We start from the raw sequence: 15,333 nt of genomic DNA on the forward strand, positions 1-15,333 counted from the left end.
CCTTTACTTTCCAGGCTCTCTCCAGCTCTTCCTTGAGCCCTGGTATTTCTCTAGCTTCTCGTGTTCCTTTTTCCTGATATTACCATTGCTTGGTATTGCGATGTCAACCACCACGGCTCTGCTCTGTTCATATATATATATATATATATATATATATATATGTATATATGTATATATATATATATATATATACATACATATATATTAATATAATTTGAGCTGACACAATCCGAAAAAGGTTTATTTGTATAACTGTTGGTATTTCCTGGTCAGGTGCAGATGGGCGGAGTCAGTCTCCTCTCATTTCAGTCAGACATTCATTTCTGCAGAAGTCTAGCACACTGTCACATCTGAAGCTGAGTGGAGCCATGACCCCAGAGCTGTGAGTGAGGACCAGAACTTGTGATGTGACTGGACCTGCTGAAGGAGCCTCTGCCCCGTGGACACAGCTGCTGTAGTATAAAGCCCCCTGGGACCAACACGTGAGGTTCAGCTGCCTTCAGTGAGAGAGCTTTAACCACAGGCCTGCCCTGGTCAAGAGCAGTGTCAAGTGTCAGCCCATCTCGTGGAGAAGCTAAGGCAGACAAGGCCCACAGCTCCCCCTGCTGATGATTGTTAACACCACAGTCCTGGAGAAGTGAGTTGTGATGTGTGCTGGGAGGAAGCTCCTGTCTGCAGTGTCTGGTCTCTTACACCGGACATCCATCGTTTCATTCATCGTTTCTCAGCCCCAGCTCAAACTGTACGACCAAATCACAGGGTTTAAAAGTTCACAGCTCACAATTCATGTTCTCACACTATATGAACCACTTCAACAAAGCGAAACCCTCACGACAGGCGACTGGACTTCAAACAGGTTTGATATTCATGCGACCTACGATTGCCGATCGGGAGCTGGTCGTGCGATATTAATCGGTTCGTGTTACCCCACAAAGCACGACACATGATGAAGTGAAAACTCGGTTGCGGTCTCAAAAACAGTCGCACAAGTGAAAAATTGTCTCAGAAAGCTCCAAAAATCACAGTGTACGCCCGGCTTTACTCTGAGACTCATGTCCAGCCTCATCCTGATGTGGCACTACTACAGACACTCCAGATGGTGGCGCCGTCTGCTCTCAACACAGCAAAATGATGGAGATCTTCTGCTGCAGAGACCATCACCATTATCTGCTACCTCATTTGCTGGTGACATAGTGTGACTTTAACTGATATAGTGTTTTAAAATAAATAAGACAGGCAGTTGTGGCAGGAGAGTTTTATTAACAGTCATGCCCGTAAAGCTATTTTGAACTGGAATCTCTTTAGCTACTGGAAGCCACTGTAAATCTCAAATAACATTATCATCAACATGAAATAAAACTACAAAGAACGCACTATACTTCAAATATATACAAATATTACTTTCTCACACAATTGCAAAAATATACGAGTTGTCAATTCATGCAGAAAAACAGGAAATCACTATATTTCTCCATTGAGTCAAAAATATGGAACAATATAAGTCACTTAAAAGCAGCAATCTGGGCATCAATACAAAAATGCACAAAAATTACAACATCATCATTGAACTCTTTAAAATGCATCAACTTTCACAATTTCAGTTTCACGATAAAACGTCTTGAAAAATGCAGCGGTTTTACAAAAATCATGCACGTGTTTCAATGTTCGTGTGTGCAAAGTTGTACGTGATATGTCTGTAGGTTGTGGAAGTATTTACAAAACGCCGTGGTAATAGCTTCACAACGTGTCAAATAATATTAAAGACACACTATGTGACTTTTCTGGTGAAGGGCCAAAGAACCTGCATTCCTTCATGGAGACTGAGGTTAGGTTTACACTAAAACTAATCACTGTATTGGAAACAATTTGCGTCCAGACACGTCGTTTCTGTGTCCGCAAGTCTTTCCTATCCACACAGCTTTGCGAATATTTGTTTACCTTTTACAGAAACGAAACTTAAAACCACATGGCTCATTTGCATAAACTAAGCGCTCAAAAAAAAAACAGTTCGCTCCTTGAGCCCTGATGTGGTTCACCTTCTGTCGGACTTAAAAAGGACACGACTCAGTGAATTATGAGTGTTCTTTCTGTGACAGAGGGGTGTTCTGCTGATGGTGAGTCTGTTCTGTGTTTCTATCGCGTTGGAGATGGTTCATGTGAAACTTTTCAGAGATTATACTTCTGTAGGTCATACGCACAGACCTATAGAACTATACTTCGCCCTTTAACGAGAAATTGCCTAAAACACTAATAAGTTGCAGCAGCCGATTTCGAGCCAAAAAAGATGGCAAGTGTAAAAACAGTCTTTTCAAGGACCGTGTACTAGCAAATAGTTCTAGCTACACTGTTTCCCGTTTGTCTCTGGTTTGTTTAAACTGTTTTCCGCAATAGCGTCACATGACCGATGTCACGAACCCAGCAAATCAGGAAGGCACAAAACACAGTGACGTGGTCCAATAAAGACGCAAACTAGAGCTCCTATGTCAGAGTATCAGCGTTTTCAGGCGTCCACACAGTGCTGGATCAGATCTGTACTCAGATGAATTCGTGGGAGCTGCCGGCACCAGATCGTTCCATCTCTGGAGTCGTTTTCCATCAAATTAGTGTGAATGAACACTGCATACGCAACAAAAACGATTCGAATACAAACTAGTGTGGACGGGACTTTTAATGTTGTTACCTAATCAAAAATATACTTGACATATAGTTGTGTTTTGTTTCATTCACACATGTTTGAGTTGATCCTTTATTATTAGTCTGTCTACATCTCCAAACTCAAAATGCTCTGTTCCACGTTGTGATGTCACGAAGGGGCAGTTTTCACATTAACACAGAAACAGCTACCTTTTGGCTTTAGTTCAGTAGAGACAGGCAAGTCCACAGGTGAAATGATGCAAATGATTCTAGCAAAAGGTGTACGAACTTTAAAAACACGATAGAGTACTTCCTGTTTACCACATGACATCACAAGGTGGAACAGAGTGTTTCCTGTTTGAGAGAAGAACTCATCTTAAACATGCAGGGTTTGGGTGTTAAACATGTGTGAATGAAACAAAAACACAACTCCAGGTCTGTTTGTGATGAGGAAAGATTATAACATAGATCAGAAAATAGCATCTTATGGGCCCTTTAATTTATTTCTATCCATGGAGACAAGTCACAGGTCAGGTCTGTGGAAAGGCAAGCCCGCTCACAGTAAGAGTGCATGCTTTCCGAGGTACGTTAAAAGCAATAGGGGAAAAAAATGAATAGTGACAACATCTCCATGGAGACAAGCAGGTGGCACGCCCTTCACCAGAAAAGTGACATAATGCATCTTTAAGGAAGTTTTTTTTTATTTTTGGGGGGTTAAAGCTTAATAGAGGCTTAGGCAAGGCAGTGAGGTGACCCTGGATTTTGGGTTCGTGTTAGAAAATGATCAAAAAGATGTTGTAATTGATCAGGAATTGATCAGGTAGGGCAGGTCTAAGGCTACAGTTCCAACAAACGCGCCAGTCAAAAGTCGAAGTACTTTTAAAAACTGAGCTGACCAGAATTATATGGAAAGGATTTGATGATTCTCTAATTTTGACTTAATTTGGTGGGATAATACCTCTTGTAAATATAAATTATAGTTTTACACCAATCAGTAATGTATTTGCGAAAAAAAATTAAAAACATATGTTGAAAATTACAGAAAATCGAGAGTTCTGTTTTAGAGATGATATCTGTCCAAAAGTTTGGCACAATTTACATAAAATAAACAAAAATTTCCAATATTTTTAACATTATCTCAAAAAAATAAAGATGTTTTATTATATTTGTGTTTATCATATAATAATCTCTGTGTACATTAGAGGAGTTTTGGCTCTTTTTTTAGAGTATGTCATGATTTTCAACCAGAAAGTCAAATTTGAAATCTACAAAAATGGCCAAACTAGGAAAAAAAAGTAAAATGTTTTGTAAAATCTTAGTAAATTGAGTCCAGTTGTCATAGGCACTTTCTTTAACTATCAGATTGCAGATGTGTTGACCTGGTTTATGGTTAATATCTCTGTAATTTCTGGGCCTATCCACGTGAAACAAAAACTGCCACGAAGTTCAAAGTCTCAAATGAACTATGGTGATTTTTTTTTTTTTCCACATAAAGGCGAGATTCTTGTTAGTTGGAAGGACCCAATCTCGGTAAACAGTAACTCTCCCGTAGAGATGTACAGACCAGGTCCCTGCCTCCGTTTGAGTTCATGACATCATTAAATACTTTTAAAGCTACCTATTGGTCTTATAAAGTGTAATCTGTACAGCCAGTTCAACGAGGACTACAACAAGAACCAGGACTAAACCGGGTTTTTCAAGTTTAAACCAGGTCTGAACTAGTGAGCCTTACTGTACGGTCTTTATCAAGCAATGTAAATGGCTTTAAATGGGTCTAAACCAGGACTAAACCAGGTCTAAACCAGGACTAAACCAGGTATCTAAACCAGGACTAAACCACAACTAAATCAGGACTAAACCAGATCTAAAACAGGACTAAACCAGGTCTAAACCAGGTCTAAACCAGGACTAAACCAGGACTAAACCAGGTCTAAACCAGGACTAAACCAGGTCTAAACCAGGACTAAACCAGGTCTAAACCAGGTCTAAACAAGGACTAAACCAGGACTAAACCAGGTCTAAACTAGCATGCCTTACCGTACCATCTTATCAAGCAATGTAAATTGGGTCTAAACCAGGTCTAAACCAGGACTAAACCAGGTTTTAGCTAAACTGGGGTCTACATTTGACTACTGGATCAATCTCTTAAAGGTGCACTGTGTAACTTTTTCGGTGGAGCGTCCGTCACCTGCTTGTATCCATGGAGATGCGCTAAAATGTTCCACAGTATAACCATAAACTTAAGAATCTCCATGGACACTTGTAAACCAAATTACAGATTAGGTTTGCGGAAAGGTGACCCCACTCACAGTAAGAATGGATGTTTTTTGTTTTTTTTTTTAGATATTTTCACCAATATTTTTGAATAAACGCAAGACATATAGTTTAAAGCCACACTGCGGACAATTTAAACCAAAGCATTAACATCTCCATGGTTACGGACCTGCTCCAGAAATGTTACACAGTGCACCTTTAAACCAAAACTGCAAATACTGTCTGTAGTTTATGAGTACCAGCAGAAAATGCCCTTTTACCGCCTTGTTACAAAATCAGATCTTACGTTGTCGTTTTTAAGATCTAAATAAAATTCTGCTTTCTAGATGTAACTTACTGTAGCGTTAAAAGTTTAATCTTGAAAACGTGTCACCTCCTAGCTTCAAAAATGAAAATGATGCTTCTGTTTTTGCTTCTTATTCAAAATAAAATATCCTAAAAGCGTAAGATGGTTGCAGCTTCCAATAAGGCTTTGTCCACTTTTAGGCAGTATTCAAAAATAGTATCTTGATTTGAAGTTAGAAGATTGGAAGATCTAGAAGAGCTTTAAAGTAAAACAAAAAAAAAATTGTAAAAAAAATACCAAATTAAAAGCACTGTACCTGATTTTTACCATCTGAAAAAAAAAATAATAATAACAACACAGAACTGGTTCATTTTAAGCAGTTTGCAGTGGCCCGAAGTTATTTCTCAGTTTCCTTTAACATTCAGAGCATCGTAATTATTCACTGTGATGAGTTTATAAGTGCTTTTCACAACAACTAGCATGCAAACTGCACACTTCCTGACAATAAAACAATTTATAATTAGATGCAGACAGATCACAGTGGACTTATTTTGACCGCAAGAGCTGCTGATACAATATATCTGTACTGGGGCAAGGCAGGTTTTGCTCAAATACATGGAAAAAAAAAATCAGGTACATGCTCTTTAAAGGTGCATTGTGTAACTTTTGTGGTGGAGGGTCCATCAAATGCTTCACGGAGACCAAACCAGACAAGTTACAGGTCAGATCTGTGGAAAGGCAACTCTGCTCACAGTCAGAATACCTGTTTTTCTAAGTATTTTTGAGCTGTAAAACCACCTGTAATTTAATAAATGTAAAGCAGATCTGTTTAATGTCACACTGTTGAACATTTCAGGCAGAGCAATGACCATATCCATAGAAACAAGCAGGCGACGGACCCTCCAGCAGAAAAGTTGCGCAGTGCACCTTTAACATCTGAAGACCATTTGAAATAATATTTTTCAAAGTGCTTTAGGTCCAGTCGGTCTTAAAAAAACGCTTTAAAAATCATAGTCCCAGCCTGAGTTATCGTCTGGAGGTGGGTCATCAGTGTCTTCTGGAAAACTGTCAAAGTTACTTGTGTCGGTTGGAGACGAAACCTGCAAAAATGTGAAATTATTTTTAGCACATGAGGAAAATAAATAATAGACATTGCACCCCACACCATTCATTTAAATACACTGTTTGATTTGATATTAAAGCTCCTATATTATGCAAAATTGACTCTTACGAGCTTTAAGTCATGTTATAATGTTGTTACTCAATCAAAAACAAACCTGGAGTTGTGTTTTGTTTCATTCACACATGTTTGAGTAATACTTTATTATCAGTCTGTCTACATCTCCAAAGCTTAAAACGTTCTGTCCCACCTTGTGATGTCATGAAGCGGTAATTTTCCAGTTAACAGCTACTTTTTTACCTTTACTTCAGTAGAGATCGGCAATTCCAGAGCTGAAATCATCCAAATAATTCTAGTGAAGGTGTATAGAGTTTAAAAACACAATGGAGCACTTCCTGTATTACCACATGACATCACAAGGTGGAACAGAGTTTGAGAAAAGAACTAAATAGAACTAATAAATATGCAGAGTTTGTGTGAATGAAACAAAACACAACTACAGGTTTGTTTGTGATAAGGAAAAAATTATAACATAGATGAGAAAACAGCGTAATATGGGACCTTTAAAGAAATAAATAAATTAAATGTCTACAAAAAAGTTACATTTACATTTAAAAATAAATTATATGATCTATGATATGGTATGATATTCTAATATTTTATCAGTTTTATTTTTGGATATTTTTAGGAATTATTTTTGTTCCTTATTACAAGATAGTTTATTACAAAGAAGCTTTTTTTCTTTGCTTTTTAAAAAAATTTAAACTACAAATATTATTGTGCTTGTACTTTCCAGTAGAGGGCACTGTTGAGTCAGATATCTAAAGTTGTCTGGACTCACATTTGGTTGAATGGGAGGAGTTAGCGTTTGCTTCTTGAGGCCTTCCCAGTTAAAACCTTCAAACCACCTTCAAACCACAAAAAATATATAAAAAATTAACAATACAATATAAATAAAAATAAAAATCATTTGTATAATATTGCAATGTGGTTCTGGGCTCTTTCTTACTTGTGCTTTTGGATGTCTTTAACACCGTTTTTCAGGTTCCCAAGTCTTTCTATTGGATTGTCTCTGTGAAAAAAACATTGTAATTGTAATTTTTTTCGTGAATATTTTTTAGTTCATTTTCTACCATTGTGAGTTTTAGCGCCCCCTACCTGCAGAGCTTTTTGATGAGGTTGCCTGCGTTCTTGGTGACCTTCTTTGGAAACTCAATCATGTCAATGCCTCTCAGAATCACATTATAGGTTTTCATTGGGTCTGGGCCTGTGAACGGAGGACTGCAGACACAAAACGGGTCAGAAAATGAGATATGAATTAATAAAAATACATTAATATGAAAAATTTGAAGCTGTATTTGCCAGAATTATACTGTAAAAATCTGATAACTGTACTGAATATTCATTGTTCTTCAAAAATGCCAATCTCCAAATTCTCTCTCTGCTTTAAATAAACTTTTTTATTTTGTAATTTTGTATAGTAACTTATTTCTTAAAGTTGCATTGTGTAACTGTTCTGGTGGAAGATCGCGCCACCTGCTTTTACTCCATGGAGATGTTATTGCTTTGTCTGCAATGGCAAAATCAGAAATTCAATTTTGCCATGGATTCTACCTGGACGATGGATATGGATAGGATTTGATGATTCTCTAATTCTGACTTAATTTAGTGGGATAATACCTGTTGTAAATATAAATTATAGTTTTACACCAATCAGTAATGAAAAATCTAAAAATATGTTGCAAATTACAGAAAATCGAGAGTTCTGTTTTAGAGATGATATCTGTCCAAAAGTTTGGCACAATTTACATAAAATAAACAAAATTTTCCAATATTTTTAACATTATCTCAACAAAATAAAGATGTTTTATTATATTTTATATTTGTGTTTATCATATAATAAATCTCTGTGTACATTAGAGGAGTTTCGGCTCTGTGTACATTTTTTTTAGAGTGTGTCATGATTTTCAACCAGAAAGTCAAATTTGAAACCTAAAAAAAATGGCCAAACTGGGGAAAAAAAAGTAAAATGTTTTGTAAAATCTTAGTAAATTGAGTCCAGTTGTCATAGGCACTTTCTTTAACTATCAGATTGCAGATGTGTTGACCTGGTTTATGGTTAATATTTCTGTCATTTCTGGGCCTATCCACGTGAAACTAAAATTGCCACGAAGTTCAAAGTCTCAAATGAACTATGGTGATTTTATTTTTTATTTTTTTTCCACATAAAGGCGAGATTCTTGTTAGCTGGAAGGACCCGATCTCGGTAAACAGTAACTCTCCCGTCGAGATGTACAGACCAGGTCCCTGCCTCCGTTTGAGTTCATGACATCATTAAATACTTTTAAAGCTACCTATTGGTTCTCTAATGTATAATCTGTACCTAATCTACCTGGACGACGGGGGGATTGTACACAAATTTGGTCTGCAATGTTTCACAGTATGGCATTAAAACTTTCTATCATCATGGAGACCAAATCAGACCAAGTTACAGGTCAGATTTGGGGAGAGGCAAAATGTCAATTTTTCTAGGAATTTTTGAGCCATAAAACCACCTGTAATTGAATAAATGTAAAGTAAAGCTGTTTAATGTCATACTGTGGAACATTCCAGGCAGAGCAATGACGTATCCATAGAAACCAGGAGGTGACAGACCCCCAACCAGAAGTTACACAAAAGCAAAAAATACCAAATTAAAGCTGTCGTGCATGATTTTTACTGTCTTAAAAATATGAAAAACAAAACTTGAATGAAATTTCATACTTTTTTTTGGGATCACTCACTTTTATATTTACGTTTAATATTTTACTGCACAGTTAAACTAATGTCACCTTTTATATTTTTTTACAATGTTTTAATAATCATTTTTTCAACAGTACGTGTGGGTGTTTAGTGTTTACCTCCCGGTCAGCAGCTCGTACATGAGGATGCCCAGGGACCAGTAATCTGCAGACACGTCATGGCCTTTGTTTAAGATGATTTCTGGAGCCACGTACTCTGGTGTACCACAGAAAGTCCACGTCTTTTTACAGTAGCCAATCTTCTTCGCAAACCCAAAGTCCACCTTCAGAAAAAGAAAAACAAATACTAATTGTCTTCATACATTTTAGAGAGACATTTATTTTGTAATTTGTATCTATTTATTTATTTTATTTAACTTATAGTAGATGAGTTAAAGGACTCATATTACACTATTTTCTGATCTATGTTGTAATGTTTCCTCATCACAAACAGACCTTGAGTTGTGTTTGTTTCATTCACACATGTTTAGATTTATGAGTTCTTCTCTCAAACAGGACACACTCTGTTCCACCTTGTGATGTCATGGAAGAGCTCTACTGTGTTTTTAAACTCCATACACCTTCACTAGAGTCATTTGGACAATTTCAGCTCCGGAATTGTAAATCTCTGCTGAACATAAGGCAAAAGCAGGAACTTGCAAGTCATAAGTATTTTTAGGACTTGAGACTTGATAAAACTGACTAAGACTTGGGACTCGACTTGGACTTGAAGGTCAGTGACTTGGGACTTGACTCTGACTTGAGGCCTGTGACCTGAGAAAACTTGAGAAACACTTTTAAATCTAAATTCTGAATATTCTGACCGAAAAGATTCACACTAAGATCTTGTCAAGACATTTAAAAAGGAAAAATGAACTAAATTAATTTCTACAACTCTTATATACTCTATAAATACTCATATAAAACTATACCATGACTTTTTAAGTACAAGTTAGTTTAAAAATCAGATAAATTGCAAAAATCTAATTGGTACTTTGGTTTCAAGACTTGAAAAGACTTGAAGCTCAAAGTAGACGACTTGGACTTGACTTGGACTTATGGGCCAGTGACTCGAAACTCGACTTGGACTTGTCTGTATTTGACTTGGGACTTGACTCGGACTTGAGGTCAAAGACTTGAGATTTACTTGAGACTTTCAAAACAACAACACAAGGTAAAAGGAGCTGTTAACTTGAAAACTACAGCTTCATGACATCACAAGGTGGAACAGAGCATTTTGAACTTTTGAGATGTAAACAAATTAATAAACCAGGATTACTCAAACATGTGTGACTGAAACAAAGCACAACTCCAGGTCTGTTTTTGAGGAGGCAGCAGCATTATAACATTGCTTAAAGTTCACAGGAAATTTAGGATTTATTTGTTTTTGTTTGAAGGTTTTAGTCACTCCTGCCCTGTGAAGCAGTTTGGTCTTTGGTTTGGCATATGATAATTTATTTGGTTAAGGGCAATAACTAAAATATTTTTTTAAGAGCATCTATAACTAAATTATAACAACAGATAATCCAATAAGAGACTCTGCTCTTCAATACAGGGACCAGTCTCAAATACAAAGTTGAAAAAAACTGAGGCAAGAAAGTACAAAATAATTAAAAGCATTTATACTTTTTTTCAACTTTGTACAATAAGAGACACACTTTAGCTTTTGAAAACATCTTATTTTTATTGAACCTTTATTTAATCAGGAAGTCCATTGAGTTTCAGAATCTCTTTTTCAAAAGAGACCTGGTCAAGGCAGCAGCAACACAATCAATACAAAACAGTAAAATCACAAAATATCACATTATAAAACCATTTGAATCTCTCAAGAAAAACATACACAAATATGTCTCGTTCACACTTTTTACAATTTTCTTGAACTTAACAAGTGACACCATCGATTCCCATTTAAGATCTTTCTGTAAATGATTCCAACGTCATAGAACTGTAGGAAAAGTCAGATTTTCCCAGCTCAGTGAGGCACAATGAAGAGTAACTGAGAAAGAGTAAAGCCAGTAACTACCTGGGCTCATAATAAGGAGTAAGGGGTCAGAAAATCTCATGCATCATGATTTTTTTAAAATTTGAAAAAATTACCAGCTGGTCCCTTACTATCATGTACCAACCCTGTGAAATTTTAGTCATTTTAGATCTTTACTTTTCAAGTTACAGCTCATTTAGTGAGGGGAGTATGTGTCCATTTACGGGCCCAAAATGTGCATTTTTTTTTCTCTGTCATTTTCACAGGTCAATATCTCCGTAAGTATCACACACAAAGGGCTGAAATTTTGTAGGCTTGTACTCCTCTGCTCTGTGTTCAAATAACATCTATCGAAAGTTTGGTATCTCAACTCATTGTCATTTTATATAAACTTAACCCATAAGAACCCACGGTGACACCAGTGTAACAAACACTTTGAATGCCCCAGTCTCTTCCTCATAATGAGTTAAGGTAAGAAATAAAGCTTTAAGTCCCTAAGCTACGTATACTAAACATCCTGGTATGATGACCATGTGACAGTCATGTGACACTAACAGGAAGTGGGCTCTCCAAAATGCTGGTTTAGTCTGGATGCAAATTTCAAGGATGCAGCTCATTTCAAAAAGCTGTTTTTTGATACTACAGGTAATTTCAAACACATTCAACAGTTCCCATGCTTTGATAACATGTCCTATATTGCGTTCAACCTGGTCTGACCATATTTATTGAAGAAAGTAATATCAAACCAGGTAGGGAAATATTGCTGTAACATATATGTCACATCGGGCTTTTAGCCTTAAAATAAGAATGAAAAATTGATGTGACCTATTTGTCACAATAACAAAAACGGTAATAATCCACCCAATTAATTTAGCTGTATCAGTTATATTAAGTTTAAATATGTACTGCTGATCAATTAAAAGTGTACTGAACAAACAGAAGCACAAAATTATCTATACTATACTATAATAATATAATATAAGTAAATATAAATATAATAAGTATTTGGTTTGGATTACAAAAACTTTTTTTGCAAATCTGTACATAGTGCTCACAAATTTTTACCATCCCATGAATAATAAATATTCTTTTATTTCTATTTAATTTGTAGTATGCAAAAAGAACAAGTGCAACATTCTTCAGGATGCACTAGAGGCCATCGTGGGAGATGATAGTGAGTTTGAGCTCAGATGAAGACCCTGATAACACTCTTTATAAGCCCAATAGCCAAGACAGGGAGAGTGACGAGTCAAGTGAGTGTGGTGATTCAGACAGTAGTGAATCAAGTACATCAGATGATGTACCACAACCAAACGTGAATTCAGGGCACCAAAATACATACATTGGTGTCTTACTCCTTCACAGTGTGTTAGGAGGCCACACATTGTGAAGGACTACAACACGCTCATGTGAGGAGTACACATCCTTGATGCATACATTGCAAGGTGAAAGTACCACATGAGTTCACAAAGGTGGTACATCTACTTGTTCTGGCACACCATCATGTTAGGTCTGGTTAATGCATGGTTGACTGACTGAGTGACTATAAACTACTTGGTGTCCAAAACACACTGAAACAAAAGAGCTTCCAGGTTGTTGTTGCAGATGTTGCCACTAGCCTCATTCTTTGGCAGGCATAAAGAGGCTGCCCATCACTCAGTACCACATCTCCACCACCACCACAGCCCAAGAGGGTTTGTGGTGGACTTCCAGATAATGTTCGTACTGACCAAGTTGCACACTGGCCTGTGAAATGTGACAGGCATGGTCGCTGCAAACTCTGCAAAATCAATGCAACCACCACTTTTAGTGAGAAAGGTCATCACCTTTGCTTCACTGAGGAAAAAAAGCAGGTCTTAGCATCTGGCTTAGACTAAAAGGCTAGAGATACTTAACAGACAAAAGAACTGAGAAAATGTTTTACACATGGTACTGATGATACAAGGATTCTATTTCTCTTTGGCTTTTTTTTTTTTTTTTTGCACAGTTTCTGTTTTTAGATCTGTTGTTCAGTTCTCTGTACCTATGGTAGCTTGTTGTTAATGCCCCCAAATAGGCAGTGTTATTTATTTTGATGCAGTTGGCATATTTTGTGACACAAAGCAAAACTGAAGACGAATTGTATGTTAAACCTTGCTATTAAAGTCACAGCTTTGATATATGTTGTGGAAATGCAAATAAAAAGGTAATTTTCTGTTACCAAGCAGTAATAACTGTCAGGTTTACTTATTTTGAAATAAGGAATAAGTTTACCACTAACGCCCAATGTGACATATATGTAACAAACCAGATCTCTGGTATGAAAAAGTGTTATCCTGAAAAAAACTTCAGAAATGTGTTCTATGTGGTCCATTTGGTCTGTGGTATATCACACATAATTTTCCTTTAAGGAAAAATGGGTCTGGGTTCTTATGGGTTAAAAATGAAAAAAAAAAAAAACTCATTCATTTCCATGGCATACCATTTTTAGCCCCTTTTTAAACCTACTTGTAGGTGGAGGAGACACTTACATTTTTTGAGAATCAAGATATGTACTAGAACTGTAAAAAAAAAAATCACCAAATGTTGAAAATTTGAAACAGGTTATGTGTGAGGGTTAAGACAAACAAGAAAATGTAACATGGTCTGATATTCACATGTAATTTATGGCATGTAGGTAGTGATTAAATTTTTTTGAAAGACCAAAAAAAGACCTTTTAAATGGTACCAAACATATGTATTTAATGAGGCTCCTTCAGTTTTTAATTGTATCTTGAACATTCGCATTTGACACAATGACACAAGTATACAGTGACCAGTTGTTTTGTTTTTGTTTGTTTTTCATGTTTAAGTTCATATAAAATGACAATGAGTTGAGATACCAAACTTTTGATAGATGTTATTTGAACACAGAGTAGAGGAGTACAAGCCTACAAAATTTCAGCCCTCTAAGTGTGATACTTACGGAGATATCGACCTGTGAAAACGGCAGAGAAAAAATGACTAAAATTTCACAGGGTTAGTACATGATAGTAAGGGACTATTTCGTAATTTTTTTCAAAATTTTTGGAGGTCAAAGTGCGTGGGCCATTTGTAAATAAATATTAAACAATGCTGTTTTTTGCGAATCGTTATTGATGTCCAGTCACCTAAACCATAGAGACTTTGCACTGGTGAAATGCATGTACCAGTTTGGCATATCCTCTTCTGTCCAGGAGAAGGTTTTCGGGCTTCAGGTCTCTGTAGATGATTCCTTTTGCGTGGAGATAAGCAAAGGCCTCGACTACGCAACCAGTGTAAAACCTGGTGGTGGTATCATCAAATGAACCTCTGAAAGAAAAACACAGAGAGACTATTCACTCAATGGAAAACAAATATCACCAGAACTAAACCAAGTGTATAACAGGACTATCCCAGGTCTAATCTAAGGCTAAACCAGGTCTGAAAATGGACAAAAAGGACTCTAAATTATCCAAACCCACAAACTGAAGAGCTGTCCAAATCCCACTTTATGTACTATCAAAAGAAAAACCTGGTAGCCTATATAAAACTAAATATAAACAAAATATACTAAAAATTGTGTTAAACTAACTAGAATGAAAATCAGAATTAATTTATTAGAAAAAAAAAACGAAGAAAAAATGACAAATGAGAAATCCGGTGTAAGACGTGTGTTCAGATAAAGTCAAAACTAAAATATGTACAATAAATATGTAGCCAAAATCTGATTAAGTTACCTGTCTCTGAGGATGGTCCAAAGCTCTCCACCCAGACACGCCTCCATCAACATGTACAGATATTTACTGTCTTTGAAAGTCCGATATAACCTGAACGCAACACAAAAGCACCACTCTAAATTAGAGAAGATGTAAATAAAGTCACATGTTTAACACAGTTCAATACAAAACATAAACTAAAGGTGCACTTTTCTGGTGGAGGGTCCTTCAGATGCTTTTCTCCATGGAGATGTTATTGTTTTCTATGGAATGTTTCACAATATGGTATTAAACCTTTTTATCATCATGGAGACCAAAACCAAAGTTAGAGGTCAGATCTGTGGAGATGCATCCCCGTTCACAGTCAAAATACCTGTTTTTCTAAGCATTTTTGAGCTATAATTGCATAAATGTAAGGTAGAGCTGTTTTAATGTCATACTGCGGAACATTCCAGGCAATGACATATCCACAGAAACAAGCAGGTGACAGAACTCCTACCAAAAAGTTACATAGTGCACCTTTATGGCAGCCTGATTCATGAGTCGGTTTCACTTCGTAAAAA

General features: G+C 36.4%; 1 protein-coding gene across 1 annotated transcript in view; it reads right to left on the minus strand.

The window, feature by feature from the left end:
- Positions 1-1,240: 1,240 nt before the first annotated feature.
- LOC110160424 (cGMP-dependent protein kinase 1-like) overlaps positions 1,241-15,333 on the minus strand; it is a 168,688-nt gene continuing 154,595 nt past the window's right edge. Inside the window, 7 exon segments of the mRNA XM_020925065.2 lie at positions 1,241-6,294; positions 7,156-7,222; positions 7,324-7,386; positions 7,473-7,595; positions 9,215-9,378; positions 14,243-14,384; positions 14,792-14,881. Of these exon segments, the coding sequence (XP_020780724.1) occupies positions 6,196-6,294; positions 7,156-7,222; positions 7,324-7,386; positions 7,473-7,595; positions 9,215-9,378; positions 14,243-14,384; positions 14,792-14,881 (748 nt within the window). The 3' untranslated portion in view covers positions 1,241-6,195.

Source organism: Boleophthalmus pectinirostris, unplaced genomic scaffold, assembly GCF_026225935.1.
Source record: "Boleophthalmus pectinirostris isolate CB_2022bp ecotype Guang Dong unplaced genomic scaffold, ASM2622593v1 HiC_scaffold_14, whole genome shotgun sequence".
Lineage (NCBI taxonomy): Eukaryota > Metazoa > Chordata > Actinopteri > Gobiiformes > Gobiidae > Boleophthalmus > Boleophthalmus pectinirostris.